General features: G+C 41.2%; 1 protein-coding gene across 6 annotated transcripts in view; it reads left to right on the top strand.

Moving 5' to 3' along the window:
• Positions 1-21,123, top strand: part of LOC149308182 (helicase senataxin-like) — a 47,818-nt gene that overhangs the window by 6,580 nt on the left and 20,115 nt on the right. For 5 of the 6 annotated variants that reach the window (XM_089535260.1, XM_089535259.1, XM_089535261.1 and 2 more), the window contains exons 2-15: positions 894-1,065; positions 1,955-2,162; positions 3,056-3,165; positions 3,754-3,973; positions 6,187-6,306; positions 6,903-7,074; positions 8,727-8,817; positions 9,485-13,477; positions 14,318-14,420; positions 14,856-15,029; positions 15,390-15,616; positions 16,661-16,828; positions 18,215-18,371; positions 19,846-19,947. In XM_089535260.1, coding sequence (XP_089391386.1) covers positions 894-1,065; positions 1,955-2,162; positions 3,056-3,165; positions 3,754-3,973; positions 6,187-6,306; positions 6,903-7,074; positions 8,727-8,817; positions 9,485-13,477; positions 14,318-14,420; positions 14,856-15,029; positions 15,390-15,616; positions 16,661-16,828; positions 18,215-18,371; positions 19,846-19,947 — 6,017 coding nt within the window. Of the gene's footprint in view, positions 1-893; positions 1,066-1,954; positions 2,163-3,055; positions 3,166-3,753; positions 3,974-6,186; positions 6,307-6,902; positions 7,075-8,726; positions 8,818-9,484; positions 13,478-14,317; positions 14,421-14,855; positions 15,030-15,389; positions 15,617-16,660; positions 16,829-18,214; positions 18,372-19,845; positions 19,948-21,123 lie in introns of those variants that run through there. The other variant, XM_089535264.1, reaches the window with a different exon arrangement.

Here is a 21,123-nt window from a genome sequence, read left to right as displayed (position 1 = left end):
TGGCTACATGAGTGAAGCCAGGCACCCCATTTCCACCCTTATGGCTCACAGCAGGGGTCTGCTAGTAGAACAGCGGTGGTAGTTCCATGGCGTCTAGTGCCTTAACCAGAGCTAGGAATCGGCCAGATCCGCAGGCAGTATTCAGTCGAGTTGGTCCATCCTATCTTGCCTGTGCTTTAAGTGACTTCATCTCAAATGCCCCTTTTCTGTAAGTTCATGTACTTGTGCTTGTCTTTAAAACTTAATTTTCAAGCATTAAAAAGGTTTTCAATGAACTTCTTGTAACTGCATTGAAATTTGCCATCTGGTATAGCAAATGAGTGCACTGGGCCCTCCCCTTACGCGGGGATCCCATTTCCCATTTTTGGTATTGCGTCAACCTGATGACAGGGGCTGGCTTCTCTTTTTATTACTGTATAAACTGCCCTAGAAGGCTTTGTGGTTGAAGACTATGAGCCTGTACAGACAGGCCAAAATAAAGCTGTTTCGGGTCACTTTGCAGGTATGCTGTTTATATGATGCATGCATCCTAAGTGGTCAGAAGCTGTGCCAAAGCCATGCTCCAGCTCTAAGGACTGGAGCACAGCTTTGTCGCTGCTTCTGGCCTCTTAAGATGCGTGTGTCATTTAAACAGCCTACCTGCAAAGTGACCTGAAGCAGCTTTATTTTGGCTGTCTGTATGGGCTCTATATTAGAAAAATATATTGGCACACCTGTTCTCAGATTTCAAAATAACATTTGCTCTCATATACTAATGTGTCAGTAAAGATCAAGCATGAGGATTTCTGCTTGAATTACCATGTTGTATTCATACCAGTTTAGTTCCATGCCATCAAGTAATTTTTCTCTTTCCTTTCTTTCTCTTGTTTTCCTACTCATGCTTTTACCTGCAGAATGAGTACGTGCTGTTGGTGCACACCTGGTGGTTCTGAAGCCATCAAGTTATTAAGACGCTATGCTTCTGCTACATTGGAATTTACTGCAGCAAATGATGACCTCTGTTACTGTCTGGAGTGTGTGGATGAGTACCACAAAGCCAGAGATCAGCTCCCAACGTTGCATGAGGTAATATGCTGTAGATTTTTTAGGCCACTGTATTGTGAAAGGGCCAGAGGTTGGCAAACAGCCTAGAAATTTTGAAGCTCTAAAGGGAAAAAGCTGTAAAACTTGAATACATCAAATATAAACACAATAATCAAAATACAAAAAGAAAAAAAAACTTTAAAAATACAAATTGTACTACAACTATACAGTGGTCCCTTGCCTTATGCAGGGATCCGTTCTGGACCCCGTCGCGTAAGGCAAGTTCCGCCTGTGCTCGAGCCCCATTGAAAATAATGGGTCTCATATACGAATACATGAAGAAGCAATGGGGTAGCACATTTATATTAGAATAAGATTAAACTAAAACCGTAAGTGATTGTAAGTGATGGAAAAGAAGGTTTTCAAATTGGATTGGGAAGCTTTCGCACAGAGAGAGAGAGACACAAAAACCCATGCCTCAAGGCACGAAGAGCTGGGAAGAGTGGGGCATCAGGCGGTGCTTGTTTCAGGACCTTTCTAAGCAGTAGTGGTGTATTGACCTGAATATAAGCTGACCCGGGATTTTAGGGTCAATTTTCGGCCATAAAGTTCTCAACTTACAGTCGAGTATATATGCTAAGTAAAACATATTTTATTTCTCCATGATATTTCTCCATGAAGGTACTGGGTTGGAATCAGCTTTAGACTTTCACTTTCACCAGCACACTCTTAAAACTAAATTTAACCCTTTGACCGTTAGATTTTCTTTATTTGTTATAATGTTTTAAAATACTCACCTTGCACTCATTTCACCTTTAAACAGATTGTTGTCCTCTCCAGTGATTCCTGGTGGTAATATCTGTGTGGCATTTAGGAAACTGCTTGCTTTTATTCTAGAATTCATTGAGGGTGGTGATGATTTTAATTGCAGGTCTTGTGGGAGTTGGAAACTAGCCGTCTTGTTGCCCACTTTGAGAAATCTCTGAAGGAGGATGGTGAAGATGATGACCTCTACATTGTGGAAGAAGACAGGGAGACCCCCTTGTGCTGTTTCACTGGTCCTGGCTTTGAAAAGCACCTCCGAGTGCCATTGCTGGAAATACTCAAGTATCCATATCTGCTCCTCCATGAGCATGTCAGTGAGTATCAGATGACAGTTGCCTGGTCAGCATATTTTTATAGTCACTTTTGGGTTCATCCAGGGCTGTAACTCTGAGAGGCCATGCCTCCTTGATTTTTGTGATCCAGTCAGTCAGTGGGATCGGATCTGCTGTTTCTGCCTTGAGTGTGGGCAAAATTTTGGATTCATAGCCATAGACCACTTCAAAAGGGGAGTAACAAGTACTCTGATTCACTGCACTATTAAACGCCAGTTCAGCAGAGGCAAATAATAATGCAAATAATTAGCATAGCACCTAAGATATTGCTCCAAAACCAAGTTTGCTGTCTCTGTTTGCCCATCCGTTTGTGGATGATGGGAGGTTCTCAGTGCCTGCTCAATGCCCAGTTTCTTTTGCAGCACTTTCCAGAACTGCGAGGTGAACTGCGTTCTGTAGTCGCTCACAATTTTGAAAGGCAAACCTTGGAGTCTGTGCACATGGGCTATGAACATACCAGCTAACTGTGCAGCTGTAGGCAGAGACTTACAACCCACAAAGTGAACATGCTTGGAAAATAGGCCTTTTTCTGCTTTGACTCTCAGGTAGATCTGGAATAAAGTCCATTGCTATGTGGAACCAAGGAGTCACTCGCATTGGCAGTGGCTGTAGCAGCCCCCTTGGTTTGCTTCCTGCCTGTTTGACCCTGGCACAAAGGGGGCAAACCTTGATATAGGTTTGGGTGATTTTAATGAAATTATTGGTCAGGCATTTCGTTAGGGATACTTTATTGGCTCCAAGCAAATATAGAACAGTACTCTGAACTAATTCCTTTTGTTAAATTCTTTGATAATGGCTTCCATTTTAGGATGGTACAGTTTCATATAATAACTATAGCATCATCTTAATCTGGGTGTTTTCTCATTCAATTGTAGGCGAACTCTGTGTTGAGGCTCTTTGTAAAATGGAGCAAATCAACTACTCCTATCAGGTGGTTGGCAAACATCCAGGGATCTACCTGCTCATGGTACACCCCAACGAAATGGTGAGATGTCTTGACATTTCCTTTTGTTACTGTAATTCCCCTGGATTAAATGTAGGCTGAACTCTGACAAGTCTGATAAAGATGTTGATTGGCACTGGGACCATGACACCCCGTGGCACCCCGCTAGTCACTTTGTTGAGTACCCTTTAGGTTTATTCAGTCAACCAACTACAGGTCCACCTAACAGTCACACATTCTAGCCCACATTTTACTAAGTGTTTTATTACTGTTATTGCAGAGATATCATTGGGGACCTTGTTGAAATTACTTTACTGAAATTAAGATAAACCACATCTACAGTATTCCCCTCATCTACCAAGCTTATAACTCTGTTTAAAAAATGAGATAAGATTAGCCTGGCATGACTTGTTTTTAAGAAACCCATGTTGACTTGTTGTGATCTTGGCATTCCTTTCCAGTTGCTTACAGCAGCTACATCAGTGTATGTTTGCTGAGTATACCAGCAGACATTGCTGCTTATTTATGGTGAGCCAGAATTATATCAGCACCCGGGTTTACCACTCTCTGTGAATGTGAGTTTTATGATTTCTTGGGGTATTAATCATGAGTGGCTCTTCACACTCATAGATCCGGCGCTGGGCCATCCTGACAGCAAGGAGCCTGGGGAAGGTGGACCGGGATGATTACTATGACATCCAAGAAGTGCTGACTTGCTTGTTCAAAGTCATTGAGCTGGGCCTTTTTGAAAATCCTGATATCTATCATTCTTCAGTATTTAAGAAGGGGAAGCTCATCCTGTTACCTTCCCATTTGTATGACACCACTAACTACAAAAACTACTGGCTTGGTAAGTAGAATCACTGAAACATTATTCTAAACGTAAAGGCATTTAGCTTGTGGTGGGTGGACCTCATGCAGCCTCCCAAATGTTTTTGCACTGCAGCATCTTCTTTGGCTGTGTTGACTAAAGGGAGCTGAGACCCAACCACCAAGGAGGCCATGTGCTGCCAATCCCGATTGTACTCGGGGTGGTTTGACTAGTGATAGTAGAAATCTCATTTCAAATCCCAGTCACCCCCAGAGTTCATGAGTTGACCTTGGACCAGTCACCTTCTCTCTACCTAACCTACCTTGTAGGAGTTGGAAGGATGCAGTGTTGAGCAGCGAGGAAGCAGGCACCCAGATCTGAACTCCTTGGAGGAATGGAGAGATAATACAGTAAGGCAACCTTCCTCCTTCCACTCTTTGGCCTTCAGGTCTGCTGGGCTAAAGCTCACACAGTTCCTAGCCCTGCACACTTGCACATCACCTGTTGATGTGGGGAGGGTGTTCTGAATTACTATAGGAATGCTAAGTAATATTATCTGTTGGCACGCTTGTGCAACCTGAAGTGCACACTGCTGAAGCTTTGTGCCTGGAACACACACCACAGATGCCACTGAAGTTCAGTGCAGGCTGGAGAACACACACACAAGCTGCAAACACGAGAGCACGCTGAATTCTCTCAAGGAGGCTTTTAATCTTCGTCCCACTGTTTACAAATCTTGCTCTCACCGACAGAATGTCTCACAAATACTATACGCCACACACCAACCACACCAGGTATTGAAGCTCCTCCCCTATATACATGTTCAGTGCTGGTGTGTTACACTTATTTCCTGTCCCCCATGTGGCATGGCTCTGCAAGTTTGCTACCTGGTGACTTCATGTCCTACCAGTGTGTCATCAGCTTCCTATGACACAGCAGGCTTCAAATGCTGAATCATCATGGTTCCTTCCTGAACCAGAGTTACCTCTCACCTTTGTCCCACATCCTGGACATTTTCCCTGGATGTTGCCATCCTGGCATTATCATCATTGTGTGCAGCAACACTTCATACCATTAGTACAAATGGTTCACAAGCCTCTCTCATGTCTAATTTCTCATTCCCTTCAAGAGCTTTTTAAAAGCTATTTATCTTGTACATCTTTATTGGAGAAATACACAGAAGTTGGTAACAAACCAGAAAATAAAGCAGCAAGACATCTATCTTAATGCTGCCTGACACCTCACAGACTCTGTCTTTTAATGTGTCAGACTTAAAAGCTCAAGTTAATTGATTTGAACACCTCTTATCTCTTTGTTTGATGATTTCAAAGCTAGTCTTCTGTATCTAAGTAAGCCTTTCAAATGCACATTCTCTTTTCCCTCCTTTGAAGTGCACAGCTTCTTGAGTTGTTACTAAACAAGAGACTTTCTCTAAAACTTCTAATTACATAATTCAGAAGGTTAATCTATTAATTATATTTTTTATCTCATTGTTTCTCCAAAGCACTCTGGGTGACATACATAGTTTCTTACCACCCAACCCATCCAGTTTCTGCTCACCATAACATCACGAGGCTCATTTGGCTTGAAAGATGGTGAAATGTCCTAGAATACCCAGCAGTTTAAGGGTTAAGCAGAAAATTTACTTTAACTACTGGACTACTCTGTTTCAATGGCCAGTGTGATGTAGAGGTTTAAGTGTTGGACTAGGACACTGGGAGATCAGGATTTGAACCCCCACTCAGCCATGGAAGCCGCAGTGAGGGATCTTGGGCAAGTCACGTTCTCCCAGCCTCAGAGAAAGGCAGTGACAAATTGAACAAACCTTGCAAGAAAACCCTAGGAGGGTCACTATAACCCAGAGTTGATGTGACAGCACAGAACAACAACCACTCTGTTTCACTCCTAACAAATTGTTGTATGTATAAGAAATTTCAGTAGCCTTCTGCCTAAAGACAGATACCTACTCCAGGGAAATGATGGTCTCAAGCAGGTGTGGACAGTGTTTGCCGCCCCTAGAATTGCTGAGCTACAATTCTCAGAATTAGCCATCTGCTGACTGGAGTTAACAGGAGCTGAAGCTACAGACATCTAGAAAGTCAGAGGTTTTGCACTTTTAATCTAAAGTATGAGAAGAACTGGAAGCAAGTACAATTACATATATTGGCAGCTTTGCTTTCAGTTGTGGATGAAGACTGATGTGAGACTAGAGGCTGACTGCTTCCACTGAATCTAGGTTGCTTTTGTTGCAGGCATTTGTATGTTGCTGACTGTTCTGGAAGAACAAGCGATGGATTCGTTGCTCCTTGGCCCAGACAAACAGAATGACTTTATGCAATCCATAATGAACATCATGAGGAAAGAAACAGATGGTAACTAATTAATAAGTATAAGAGGCAGCAATAAAAACAAATTAAAAATAGTCTGTGTATCCACTCTCTGGGAATTAGTTATTTCCTTTAACAGAACTTGCATGCTGAATAAATTATTTGATGATGAGTAATATAATGTGAAAGCAGAAAGGTTTCAAACAAATGTAGAGGGAGAAAAAGAAAGCAATTTTGAGCACCTATTCACCTTTACCTAGTATATACATTGTATAATCAGCAGAATCACCTTCATAGCAATAGATGACATACGTATTTTTTAGAGAGGGGGAAGACAGTAGAAGTAGGGCAGTGGCAGGGAAAGGGAGATTAGAAAAGGGTGATAAAGTGAAATGCAAAGTGGTGGTTAAGGTAGGGCAGTAGCCTCTTCAGGACACAGATAGGCAAAATAAAGCAGTTTCCAACTGCTTTGAAGGCAATGCATTTAGATGACCCACACCTCCAAAGCAGATGGAAACCAGACCAAAGCTGCACTCGGGGACTAAAAAGAGTTCAAGTACAAGTTCTGCATCCTCTCCAATGCTTTCTCCTAAATCTTTCATCTCTTCTTATCCCAACATGCTTTGGGTTCTCTTTTTCAGATGAAAGTAACAATCCTTTCTGGCCAGCACTCCACTGTTTCATGGTGATCTTGGATAAACTTGGATCCAAAGTGTGGGGCCAGCTCATTGACCCAATACAGGCATTTCAAACTATTATCAACAACGCAAGTTATAAGAAAGAAGTAGAGAACATTCGCACAACTTGCAGGAGGTCAGTCCTTTGTCCTTTTCAGTTTTTAAAACCGCCCCCCTCCCAACACATTCTCATATGGCCTTGATAGCTCAGACTCTAGAGCAGGGGTGAACTGGAACTCCCAGAATTCTCTACCCTGCCTAGGGCTGATGGGAGCTATATTTTAGCTATATCTGGAGATCTGATATATTCTCACCCCTGGTTAGGAGAGTCCTAAGTTCAGCCCTGGATAAAAACCAGCAAATGTAGTAGAGATTGATTGAAAAGACTAAGCATTGGCACACTGCAGGAACCAGGTCACTAGATTGTTGAACTGGAATCTGTAAAGTGGAGGTTCACATTCTCATTGAGCCATTAAACTCACTGGGTGACTTTGGGCCAGTCACTATCTTACAGTCTAACTACCACACAGGGTTGGTGTGAGGATAAATGGAGACAGAGACTCACTCCAGGTGGTGAAAAGGAGACCCTCACAATCATGGGGGGAAAGGCAGGATATTATAAAAACTAATAAATAAAATCCTGGTTGATGGCTGTGAAACTGACTGGATAACCATTGGCTAGTTACACTTGTCTCAGAAATCTCTTCTGAGGATGACATGAGAATCTCTGGCATGATGCCATGAGCATAGCAAGGAAAACAGTGAGTCCAGGACTAATTTAATACATAATTTACTATTGTTCCAGAAATTTAGTGGAAAACATAATGCAGGACTTTAGGAGTCTTTGACCATGTCAGGTTGCTCTTTTAGCTTGCCAGGGCTTTCCCTCAAACTGATTTTATGAACTGCTGTGAAACTAAGATACTTTGCCCCTGCACCTCATGAAAGCACAAGTCTACATATAACCGGGAAATCAGTTTCTTACAAACTTAGAGAACTGATAAGCTCATCAATGTAACTTAATCATTGGATACAAGCCTTGCTTACCAGTAACCTGATTGTGACAGATTATTAGAGCTAATGTTTTGTTTCTGTGGCTTTAAATTTTTCATAGTGCAGCACATTGAAAAAGGACTTTTATTGTAAAACATTGGTTCCCCCTGACTTGTTGAAATAAAATAGTCTTTACTTGCTGACAAAAATACAGCAGAGAAAGAATCATCCCAAGTCTCCCTAGGAATGGATTTCAAGAATCTGGGAGCAGCCCTTTTGTTCATCATATAACAATAAAGACTCTTGGATGAACATAATAATACCTCCGTTGATGTGTTCATGGGTCACAGTGTCTTGCAAAAAAAATTCTTCAGTGTCTAAAACTGGTTCAGCTGAAATATTTGTCTAGGAAAACAGTATGTCACTGAAATATTATATGCAAATACATTTGATACTTCAGTTGGAGATATTTTAAGACATGACAGTTGAGTAGGATCTACTCCTTCAATAATGTTTATATTTTAGGGAAAGTTGGAGGCTAATGAAATGCTCACTATTACAGATTGCATTGTAAAATCCCAGTAATAGTGATTGAAACTAAGTGAAAATATAACAGTGAATTTAATTATGTTTTAATACATTTCCCCCAATGACCTAAGCTGTCAATGTGGCTATTTTAGGATTATTGATTGTTTACATTTCAGAATTATTTAAATTAGTGTATTTTATGTTGATCTTGGTTTAGCTTGTTCAAAGTTCTTTGATTAAACGATACCTGTCTTAATTATTTTGAAGGACCAAATCTGAGCCATTGTCAGACTACGGAGATGAAATGGTTACCTGCAGCCAGATTGTGTATAATTACCACCCAGAAAGGCCCAACAAGGTAAGATCTGGAGATCTAGAAGTAGGTGGATTTTTTGCCCCTGTGTGCGATGCTTTGATTGAGATTTCCTGCATGGCAGGGGGTTGGACTGGATGGCCCTTGTGGTCTCTTCCAACTCTACCATTTTATGATTTTTTCTAACTTTGAGGGCAGATGCTACTGGTGTAAGTAGCATATTTTGTGGAGTTTCAACAAAAGAAAGTTGAAAAAGGAAATGGGGAGGTGTAAATCTGAACAGATTAACATATTAAGATCTCTTTCAAAAGTAAAGAGTTAGAGAAACATAGAAGACCTCCACTTTGGAAAGGTTTTCTGTTCTGGAAATGCATGTAGTTTAAAGTCTAACAAAGGAGATGAAGCTTCATGTTTCTTCTGGGACAGAAAACCTTTGAAGACGGGAGACCCTCTTTTTCTTTAGAAAAAAGCATTTTCATATTGGTTGCAGCATTCAGTATCTTGAAAATATAAAACATTGGATGCTTTTTTCCCATTTAAAAAAAATCTGTTAAGACTACAGAAATAAGTCTGAAAGCCGGTGGGTAATAAATAGTGAAATCACCAAAGTACCAGGGGCATTTGTTTTGGTTTCTGAGGTCAGCAGGTAGGGTGGCAGGCAATAAAATGGGCAAAACAGTCCTGAACAGTTATTTTCTGGGTTTTATTTTAGGATACCGGATGGAGGACTGCAGTCTGTCCAGATTACTGCCCTAACTTGTATGAAGACATGCAGACGCTAACAGATATGCTTCAATGCGACATTCTTCGGGACATGCGATTACACAACAGCACGTTTCTTTGGTTCATCCCCTTTGTTCACTCCCTTATGGACCTCAGGGACATGGGTGTGGCCTACAGTGTGGTGGTCATTCACCACCTGTGTTCAGAAATCAAAGATACCCTTAATGACATTGTTCAGTCTTGTGACAAAGTGTCAGAGTTTTTCATCTGGATCCTGGTGTCAATAGTGGAGCTCAGTTTTAAGAAGAATGGTCTGCATTTGTTATGGGTCAGCTCAGAAACGTGGGTAGAGGTGATAGTGAAATGTACCAGCCTTCCCAGTGCTGTGTTTTTGCGTGGTGTTGACAGGGGGGTGAGCCGAAACTGTTCAAGAAGCACAGCAGGGATGCCCTCTTGGGAGCCTGAATCAGTACAGTTGGCTTGCATGAATCTGATACGTAACATCCTGAAGGAGGGCTACCAGGTTGGGCAGAAAAATAAACAATTCCTTGATGAACTCAACTTGCTTCGGCGCAGTCGTGAGGCCTGGAAGCTGAGCCCCCAGCAGGCTCAGGAGTTACAGGAATGTCTGAAGCTCATCCTAAGAAGCATCTGGAACAAATCATTGAATTTGGCCTCCCACAGGGATTCCTCTGCAGTTTGTTCACCTCCTACCTCTCTGTCAATAAAACAGGAGAGGTTTCCAGTGAATCCACACCATGAGCTCCCATCATATGTGCCACCAAAAGGAAGGGAAGATGCATGTGATGATGGTTCATCATCTAGAAGAAGCTGCAACTGGAGTAAGGAAGCCTCCAGTAAAGACCAAAACCTTCAAGGAACCTTGGTGTGCAATTTGAACAACATTAAACAGGAACCTAAAGACAATTTGACACAAGCACATAATAATATGAGCTCCTTGTTTGCAAATGGACAAATGGGTGCTCAGAAAAATGGAAGCTGTTGCCAAGAACTAGAGGGCCAGAGCACACAGGATGCAGCACATAAAACCAGTCTGAGTAATCAAAGCTTTCATCACATAGGGACCAAAGATGTCAGTGGGAAGAAAAAGAGTCCCACAACCTCTGAAGATCTGGCTGAAAAGGATCACCATGATAAGAAGGGCGGTGGCATTTCAGAGGTACAGATGGGTCTGAATAACCTTATGAACAACAACAGACCAAAAAAATCTGACTGGACCTTGAAATTAAAACTCCTAGTTGAAAACAAGAAGAGAGAAAATACCAGTTTGGGGCCAGCAGCAGAAAAGCAACAGTCTGATAAAGATGGGGATAAAAGTCAGAAAAGCCAGAAGGGTGGAGTTGTTGAAAGTGACAGTAGTGTGTCACTTGGCAAATCCAGAGCAATTTCAGACAAGCAAGATCAGCAAGGGCAGCTCCTCTCCATAAAGCAAGAATCCAAGGACAGTCTGGCAGAAAATAGAAATACCCTGGGAGCAGAGGAGGATCCAGAAGAGAGTAGCAGTGATGATGAGATGGCCAATGTTCCATTGTCACTGATCAGGAAAGACCTAGTGAAAAAGAAAGCTGCCTCTGCAACCAGCCCTGTGACAGATTCTCAAATTGATAAAGACCTCAACAAATTGTCCATAGCTGCTTATGCCAAAGCAACTAGTTTTCCTGTTGATTCTAGCCAAGAAGACACCACTTATTGTCAGGATCGTATTAAAAGGAAAGTTCAGGGTGCTCTTAGGAATTGGTCTGACAGAGAGAGCAGTAAATCCTCATCTGATGTGGATGAACCCCCAGACCAAGTCATTATCATTTCTGACACTTCTTCAGATGAAGATGAAAACAAAGAGGATGTAGTCAGGAAGAGCAAACAAGAGAAAACGGGTGAATGTCCAGAGAAGCCATCCACCAGTGCCCTGGGGCAAGCAACATCCTCAAATTCTCCGTTGCTCTATGCAGATTATGAATCCCAGTGTTTTGAGTTTGAAACTGAGGATGATATTTACTCTGTTTGGCAAAACAGCCAGATGAATGAGACTACAGAGACGAAGAGCCCTCCAACTGCCTGCTCCCCTGCACTGCCCAACCTGGGCGTTGCAAAGCAATTCAGTGACTGTGGCTATGACACAGACTATCTTGGAGATGATATCACTGAAAAAGCAGCAGATGATCTTGAGCAGCAGGTCAAACAGCAAACAAAAGCAAAGCCTCATGTGCCAGCCGCTGAAGGCTTTGACAAGCGAACCTCGGAGCCTCACTCACACTGTTTCACAGAGATGCAAGCAGATGATGGAGGATGTTCCAAATATACAGATCCACTTTTACCTGGGATATCAACATTGCCTGGCCTTTCATCTTCAACATCTGTTGTTAAAAAATCCACAGTACAGCCTGAGAAGAGTTTGGCCAAATCCTGTGAAAATAAAACTGCTAACAGAAGTCCTGCGAAAAGAGGTGTCAAGTCAAATGTACACAGCAGGAAATCCCCCCCTGGAGCAACATCGCTCTTGACTCCTGCTATAGTCCCACCCCACAAAGTTCATAAATTTCCTGGCCCAACCTCATTGACGGAAAAACTGGGCTTGACAAAAAGAACCCGCAGAGCAGCTGAACTGTCTCAGCGTACTCAGGATAGTATTACAAAGCTGCGTGAATATGGGAAGACTGCCGGTGAGCTTCCTCAGAAAAGGAAAGCAAAATTAATACAACCTCAGCATCTGATTGATAGAAACAAGAAAATGTTAACCTGCCAGGATCGCTACCTTCTTAGCCACAGGAGACAGAAAGAGATAGAGAGGGGTCAGCGTGCAAATAGCAGAAATAAGACAGCCAAGAAGACAGCTCCTAAGCGATGTTCAGAGTCTGCTGGTAGTACAGTGGTGATTGAGAATCAGAAAGAAAAAGCCAGTCATTCCAGTCATTCATCGAGCAGTGAGAGGAAACAGTTAAGGCAGAGTTCACCAGAGACAGATAGAGTGCAGTCCACATCCATCCCTCTAGCAAAGGAGTTTCCATTAAGCAAGCAAGAATCTATCAGTTCCCATACAAACATCCAAGAAAGTACCTCTGCTGTTCCTGGCAATTTATCTTTTCCTGTAACTGAAAGCAGTAAAACAGATCCTACGGTCATTTCAAGTGCCACTGCTAGCCTGTTTAATGAGGGTGTGGCCTCAAAAGATGGTGTGTCTGAATTAAATGAGAAGGTTATTGGAGAAGATGATGGCTTGTTTTTAACACAGAAGGATCCAGTGGACATGGAGCTGTGTTCACAAATGGAAAATGAAATCCACTCCCCAGATTTACCTCAGAACCCTTTGCAGGATGACTCCTCGGGTTTTCCAAAATGTAAGCGTGCAAGTTGTCCCAGAAAGGGGGATGGAGCAGGGGGGTACTGTGAAGAACATTCTGCTCATGACCAACCAGATCACCTGTTTGCCAAACCCTTTCCACCAGTCAAACTTTCCACAACAAAAATGTTCAGCTCCAGTTCTTCTTCACGGACTGCCAACCTCACCAAGGAGCTGGAGACTATCACAAAGACCCCAGCAGCTTCAAAAAGCAAACCAATTCCCATTAGACCCCCAGCCTCAGATGGCTTGAAGCTGAGAACCCCAACATTAAAAAGCATTCTTCAGCCTCAGAACCCCAATAGTATCACCCAGCTGCAGAGTGGGCAAAATAGTCATGGCCCCCGTAACAGTCGGATGCTGCCCACAGTCAGAGTGGGTTCCCGACAGGACACTCGTTCATCTTTCCCACAGTTGAATGGTAGTGCCCAGCACAGAGACCACAGCATTTTCATCAAAGAGGTTCTGAAGTGGAGCTATGATATGTTTGCAAACGTCAGTCAGTTAGGGCCACCAGATCATCTCCTTCGATCAGTTGTGGCCTCTGTTCCAGTCAGATTTCAAGATTACAATGATTACTTCAATACTTTATTTCCTTTAACGATGCTCAATGCCTTTGAAGAGGTAAGTAAGCTCCCTGGGCTTATGACTACCGTTTTGTGAAGCTTTTAGATGTCTAGGCATATGTGTTCCAGATTATTACCATTCAGCTAGCTGTTGTGGGATGAGCTTGAATCAGTCATACTCCTATTGTCCTGAACCCTTCTAAATGAGACTGGGCAGAACTGAGCATTTAGACTCAGTTCTAACTTATGGCAACCATAACACAAACCTGTCATGGGTTTTTGAACCCCCCTCCCAAAAAAAACCCTCTGAAATTAACACACAAACCCTACTACTTTGGCTACATCAATACAATTAATATTTACAAGTCAGAAGACTTGATTCTTTTAGAATATTGTGCCCAGTTTTCAAGAACATAGAGAAATTGCAGTGAACTTGGGGGGGGGGCAATGAATATAGTCAAGAATATGGAAAATGTGACGTGTTAGCAAAGGATGTTAGGTCTTCAGTATGTTTAGTTTGGAGAAGACAGAGGCAGATATTCAAATATCTGAAGATCTGTTACATCGAATGGGGAACAACTTTGTTCTTTGCTGTCTAGAATGTAGGAAAAGGTTGGCTGGTGTGTTAAGTCTTTGAGAGCCGGTGTGGTGTAGTGGTTTAATTGAGACTCTGAAGACTGGGGTTTGAATCCTTGCTTGGCCATAAAAAACCACTGGGAGACCTTGGCAGATCATATTCTCACAGCCTCAGAGGAAGACAAAGACAAAGGCAAAACCTTCTCTGAACACATTTTGCCAAGAAAAACTCATGATAGGCCTTAGGATCTCCATAAGTCAGAAACAACTTGAAGGCACACAACAGCAACATAGGTCACTGTTTTCTGTTTCTTATTTACAGGTGGCGCAGGAATGGCTAGACAACCAGAAAGTAAAAGAGCAAAAGCCATTCTACTTGCATTTGTTGAACTTCAATGCAAATTTGAATAAAGCAGATTTTACAGGTGAGAAAACATCAGGATTTTAAGCCCAGGAACAGGGAATGTGTATCCTTCTAGGTGTTACTGAGCTGTAACTCCTTCTATAGCCAGTATATCATCCTGAATGCACCTAGTCTCACCTGGTTTTTGGAATTGAAGCAGCATAAAGTTGCAATGAAGCCTGTTAGCTTAAAGCCCCAGTGTTCACTCCAACCAAACGGAGACCATAAGACACCGGTATTTATCAGTAAAATAAGATGAAGTGGGACTTGATTTTCTGGTTTTATCACTCATTGAAGAAAATTTAATTATGCCAGTTTTCATTCAAGACATCTGCACACATTGTCACATGAGGCACAGAGCAGAAGAGTGATAGTTGGAATGGGTGTGAGCAGTTTGTTTTGGTTCTGGATCAGGGGTCTGGCATGATTCCAATCTGTATTCAAATTATTTCTCCAGCTAATATTTCACAAAGCGATCTGGACAAACAACTGCATCCCAAAGAAGATGACCTAGTCTTCTTAAAAGCATCTGAGAAACGTTCCTATTGTGAGGAAGAAGAGACAGAGGGCAATCTAATACGCTTTGTAGGCCTTGTGACTCGGTTTTCTCATCCTACAATCCGTGATTCTAGTAAGTTCTTTTTTTAAAAAGCCATCTCAAAATATTGTCATAGCTATAAATTCTGAATGAATGTACTGGGTTTCTAACTGGATGGGAAGCCAGGAATTGGAAACTGGTTTGCAAACGATAGTTTCTTGCAATGTCTGAGCTGATATAAGATACTTCAAGTTGTTTCTCTGCTTTCCAGAGGGCCTTGCAGGAACCCTGCGATAACAAATAAGAGTATACATGTAAATAGTTTTAAACCAGCTACTGTAAGAAGTCCAAACCATAGTTTGGGTCAAAATAATAGATCTAAATGGAAAATACTATCTAAATTGAGCCCCATTGCACATGTTTGTGTTTTTGTGTTTTTTCTGTTGTCAACAGAAAGGAAAGAGCATCAGGTTGTCTGCCACTTGTCCATCCAGACACAAGCAAACCTGTCCCGTGTTGACAAGCAAGTCAGATGTGTGGTGGTCAGTTCTTTGGTGACAACACAGCGACGATTCAGGGCCCTACTTTTGCTGAACCGCAGCCCTCTGGCCAAGCCCATAATCAGCCCAAGTTACTCTGACTTCTGTCCACAGGTCCTAAACACGGACTCCGAGAGATATGTAAGAATCTAAACTTGACTATGTATCTTTTATTGTTTCTAAGTGGTCTAAAGACTGATGGCTAGGTAACCATTAATAGAAACTGCCTGGTATCTGCCTTTATGCAGAGCAGTCATTTGTAAATCAGGCTCTAGCTAAAGTTTCCCCAGAGAAGGCTGGAGGGATGCTGGGGCTGGGGGCTGGGGTAAAGTCAGAATTATGTATCTGCTTATCTACTTACCTTGCTTTATTTACTTACCTTTTTTGTGGCAAAAGTTTCCTTAGTGGTCTGGAGGACAGTAAAAGGAAAGCAAGTAGGTACTAAGGTAAAATGATTGGCACAGATAAATAATGGACAAAGCTGTGTGATCTTTCTGCTCATTTTCCAAGAGAACCTTTTGGAGTTCTGGTTTGTGATGGCTAGATCCCATGTGGTGGGTGTGGTATGTCATCACAATCATACATTGTCTGCTTCGTGAATGGATATCGTCTCACAGAGCTGTAATCCTCTCTGCTCTCTAGCACAAAGCTTAAAAATACAGCTCTTTTGGAATACAGTCCCTAGAATGCCCCAACTTGTATGACCCTATGATTCTGGAAGCTGAGGTTAACCTTTAAGATTCTGTTGTTAAATGTGGCTGCTTATAGGATGGGCTAGAATTTAGCCAAAATTAAGAAGGGGGATGGGGAGGGGAGATATGAAAAACTGTTTCACACATATATCTTTTGCGAGTAAAATTGGCTGGAGCATATTACTGGGTATGTTTGGATAGCAGTTTTAAGACATTTGTCAAACTCCTCCTGTTTTCTTTAGAAAGTTGATAGTGCCAGGGATATGGGACTGGGATGTGGGAGGATGATCTGGTAAAAAGGATGATCAGGCAAAAAGATTGCATCAGGAACACTTTCTCAAACTTCTAGAAATGTTCTGGAAACCCAAAAGAAGGAAGATACTAAAGCTCAGGGCCCTTTGTGTGCATAAAAAGATTCATAGAAATATTGTGAACTAAACTGAACCTTTTCATCACTAACGTCCCATTACCTTCACTATCCCCCCACCCCCAGATTTCTTGTTCGAGGGAATTCAACGAAGAACAGAGGAGAGCCATAGAAGTGGCCTGCACCATGGTGACACAACATCCATCTTTACCCAAAATTTGTCTCATCCATGGGCCACCTGGAACAGGGAAATCGAAGACTATTGTTGGACTCTTGCACCGCATCCTCAGTGAGGTGAGACAACTGATTATCCTGCATCTTCCAGGTCCTGTAAAGTGGCAAAACAGCAGGTGTCAGTCCTTATTAGTTTGTGCTGCTCATGTGTTTATGAGAAGCAAAGTTTCCTTTCTATTTCTGTCTATTCTGGTTCAGTTTGGATTTTCTAGTTTGGATAGGACAGCCATCTTTTTTATGAGTGCTGGTGTGGTGGTATATTTTGAAGCACAGGAGCTTTTTGTGACACAAAAGGGGGGCATATTTAGCTTGCAGGCTACATTCTGAAGTAAAATGTATATATATAAGACAGCACTGTCACTTTTTAATCATCTGCCTGATGAATCAAACTGAAGTTTCAAAAGCTAGTGTGATGTATTTTACATTTTTTGGTTCGCCCAGACATAGTATCACTACAAGTTGAATTTTAGATTTTGTTGTGTGAGGCTTTGTGTTTGTTCGTTTGTTTTGTGGCCATCAGGGCTACCCCAGCAATGTGTCCTAATCCTTCACACAGTTATCCAGGAGAGCCCTTCACTGGACACATCAGTGCTTGGTCTTTACTGTAGGGGCTATAAATCTAAAACATCTCAGTTGTTGTTAACAAAAGATGTACATCTTTAATGGTTTTGAAGATCTTGAATGCCAGCTTTAACTCTAAGTGGGAAATACAGTTGGCTCTCCATATCCACGGATTCTTTATCCACGGATTCAACCTTCCACAGCTTGAAAATACTTTTAAAAGATACAAATTCCAAAAAACAAACTTTGATTTTGCTATTTTGTTTAAGGGACGCCATTTAAATACATCTTTGTATTTAATGGGATTTCAGCATCCACAGATTTGTTATTGATGAGTCCTGGAACCAAACCCCAGCTGATACCGAGGGCTCACTCTACAGACAAATATTGCACTAAATTGCTGGCATGAAGTTAGAATCCCACCAGTGAAGCAAAAAATGTATCCATTGTCTGCTTGATTGGTTTGCTGTATGCTAGTCTGTCTCAACAAGTTAAAAGTTGAAACTTTGATATCACCTTATTCAATCACTACTGTAAGGAAGGAGTTTCACTTTGTCTTGCACTCTGGCAGATGATTTCACTGCTACTGGGTTGCATTTCTCTTCAATCACACTATGCTACTCTTGTGCATTTAACACAGAGAAAAGGTGTGTGCTATCTTGATGTCTTCCTGACATGGAGAAATGTTGAGAAAATCTTCATCTCCTTAATTTATTTGTCACAGGAGAATGCTAGTTAAAAAGAGGCGAATTGGTACCTCTACATTTGTAGAGTTGGACTGGATGGCCCTTGTGGTCTCTTCCAGCTCTATGATTCTCTCATTTTATCATTTACTTGATCTCCATTTACCAGAATCTAGACTGTGCACTTTATTTTTATCTGCAGAGATCTGGGAAAGAAAACCCTGTGCAGAGCTTGAATGCCAAGATCAAGAGAAACCGAGTGCTGGTTTGTGCACCATCCAATGCTGCTGTTGATGACTTGATGAAAAAAATAATTCTTGAATTTAAAGAAAAATGCCAAAACAAGAATAATCCTTTGGGTATGTTTAGTTCATTGATGTATTTTGCATTAAGAGAGAGAGAAAGCAAAGACTAAAGAAATTAAAAAGTGAAAGCAAATTAATGAAAAAGAATAAGTGAAAATGCATAAATGAGAAATTATTTATGAATAAACTTCTAGAAGAGATGACCAAATATCTAAATAAATATTCGTGCAAAGTTGTCATCTACATGATATAAATTTAAATGCTGAAAGGATTATGGTGTCCTCTGTCTGCTGAATACTAGCAAGTGGCTGTTTGTCTGATGCTTTAATATATAAATGTGGGTAAATAGTTCAAGCGTAAATGTAAATCCACAAAGTCAGTGATTGCTGTAAGACAAAACAAATTTGACTGATACTCTTCCCATGAAAGCAAAATACTTTTCAACATGATTCAGTCATAATAAGAGATGCAGGTGCATGAGGAGAATCACAGTGCAACAGTTAGTAGATGTACTGAAAACTTTGCTTTAAAAAATGTTGTGGAGACACAAAACAAGAGTTCTTGCTGTATAAGTGCAAGTTTTACATTCATAAATGTAGCAGCTGTGGAGGCCAGAACTGTGATCTACTCATTGTTAAAACTCAGGATATTTGCTTAACCCATGACATATATTTCTAAACAAAGGTAGTTGGGGATTTCATTGTTGGATTTCTGGAAGGAGTGTGAGAACTGAAAAGCGAGTGAACAACCACTAGTTTAGCTCCAGCCCTACTCACAATGGATGTGGGGTGGGTAGCATATTTTTTAATAATCTTTTTTTATTAAACAGGTACCTAAAACAATACAGATACCTAAAACATACAAACAAATTTTGTATATAAATCTAAATCTACATACATACTAGAAACAAAATATAGCATTTCAAGATATAAAAACAAATCTATTTACCCAGCATAAATCCTACTGATTTCCCCCCTTCCTAACCAATGGTTACAACTTAAGTTTTACGCTTCCTCTAAACAGCGATATGCCCTTTGTTTTAATGTATATACAGTCTCAATTCATTTTACAAAACCTAAAACAGATACTGCAATATGGTTGTAAAAGAGAGATAAATATTTCCCAATCTGTTTTTAAATCTGTCATGGAGCAATAGCTCCTTTTAATGTGGATAAAAGAAGAAACGGACATAAGACAGAGTAAGGAAAGACAACATGGAGTGGTGTGTTGATAGCTATAAGAAATAGCAGGTGAGAGATGTGGATTTTAGGGATCTGTTAAACAGATTATTATTATTATTATTAGGTCAAATGTTTGTGTTTTTAAAAATGATGAGAAACCCACTGGGAGACCTTAGGCAAGTCACACTGTCAGCCTCCGAAGGAGGCAAAACCAAACACACTCTGAACAAATCTGGTCAAGAAAACAAATTGGTAAATTCAACTTAGGGTTGCCATAAGTCAGAAATGACTTGAAGGCACACAACGACAGCAATTCATTTGGGTCTGGGTATCTACTTTTCATCTAGGCAACTGTGGAGACATCAATCTGGTGAGATTGGGGCAACAAAAATCAATCAGCAAGGATGTCCGGAAATTCAGTCTGAATGACCAGATTGATCACAGAATAAGTGAGTAGTTCCTAAAGATTTTATTTAACCTATTATTTCCTATTAGCATTTTGACTAAGGGAGTCTGAAAATGTTGCAAACAAAGTTTTGCCCAGTGGTTCCAGAAGTCTCCGGGCTTTACTGCGCAGGCACAGAATAACCAAGTGTGTATTCACAGATGACCACCCGAAGAAATACAGTTACAGCAACCTGTCCATGTCTCTCTCCCCCAAACTTATGTGTTCATCCACATTCTGTGTGTTCAGCTAACAATCAAATAACAGTATTCTCTGTTCATATGTTCAGTCAGCAACCACATATCAATAACAATTTCATTAACAATATCTTAAACAGCTTCTGCACATTATATATATATATATTACTTAAGGGCACTTTAAAGTTACCTAATCAAACACATCAGTCTATAAGGTTAACTATATGTATAAAGCAATCTTCTCTATATATATCCATCCTAACAACCAGCAAGCAAGCAGCAACCATTCATCTTATACATATACTTATATATATCCCAATCCCATATCTTACAGGAACATCTCTCTCCTGCCTAAATCTCCCCAGTCCTCTAGCTACAGAAAAATTCCTCCTACGCATTCTTCAGCTTCCATTGCAACAATAGCAAAGTCAAAAGCACATTAACCCTTAAGTGGCACAATCTAATTCAGCAGCTATTAATCCATTATAATACAACCCAACACCCCAGGTTTACAAATCAGGCCTGGCCAGAACCACTGTCCCTGTGCTACTTTGAGTCCACCTTTGTCCATCCCCATAGTTCATACAATATAATGCATTCTTATACTATAAATCTCATCCACATCATATCTCCAACTCGTCTCAAAATCATGGCAGGAGAAATCTTCAGATTCACTCCTGACATTTATGCCTGTGCAACAGATGTGTTCTGGCATCCCAATGTCATTTCCCCTCTATTGCTCTTGGCTTTATTAAGGCGTGGGAACCTGTAAGTATCCCAAAGTGTTAGTAGCCCAGAAGGGAGTGCCTGTGGTTGCCTACTTGTACAGAGAGGCTACTCCAGTTTTATTGGAATGAAGCTTGAGTTCCAGTGTTTTGCATGGGGGAGAGAACCCAAGGTGTTGAGCACATTCACCCCATTGGAATGGACATCCAAGGTACTAGTACCATGACATCCAAGGTACTATTGAGGTCTAACTGTTT

This window comes from Sceloporus occidentalis, unplaced genomic scaffold, assembly GCF_023333645.1.
Source record: "Sceloporus occidentalis isolate IW3139 unplaced genomic scaffold, rSceOcc1.0.p SCAF_8, whole genome shotgun sequence".
Taxonomy (NCBI): Eukaryota; Metazoa; Chordata; class Lepidosauria; order Squamata; family Phrynosomatidae; genus Sceloporus; species Sceloporus occidentalis.
The sequence above is the reverse complement of the archived record's forward strand: the minus strand, read 5'-3'. Positions and strand labels throughout refer to the sequence as shown.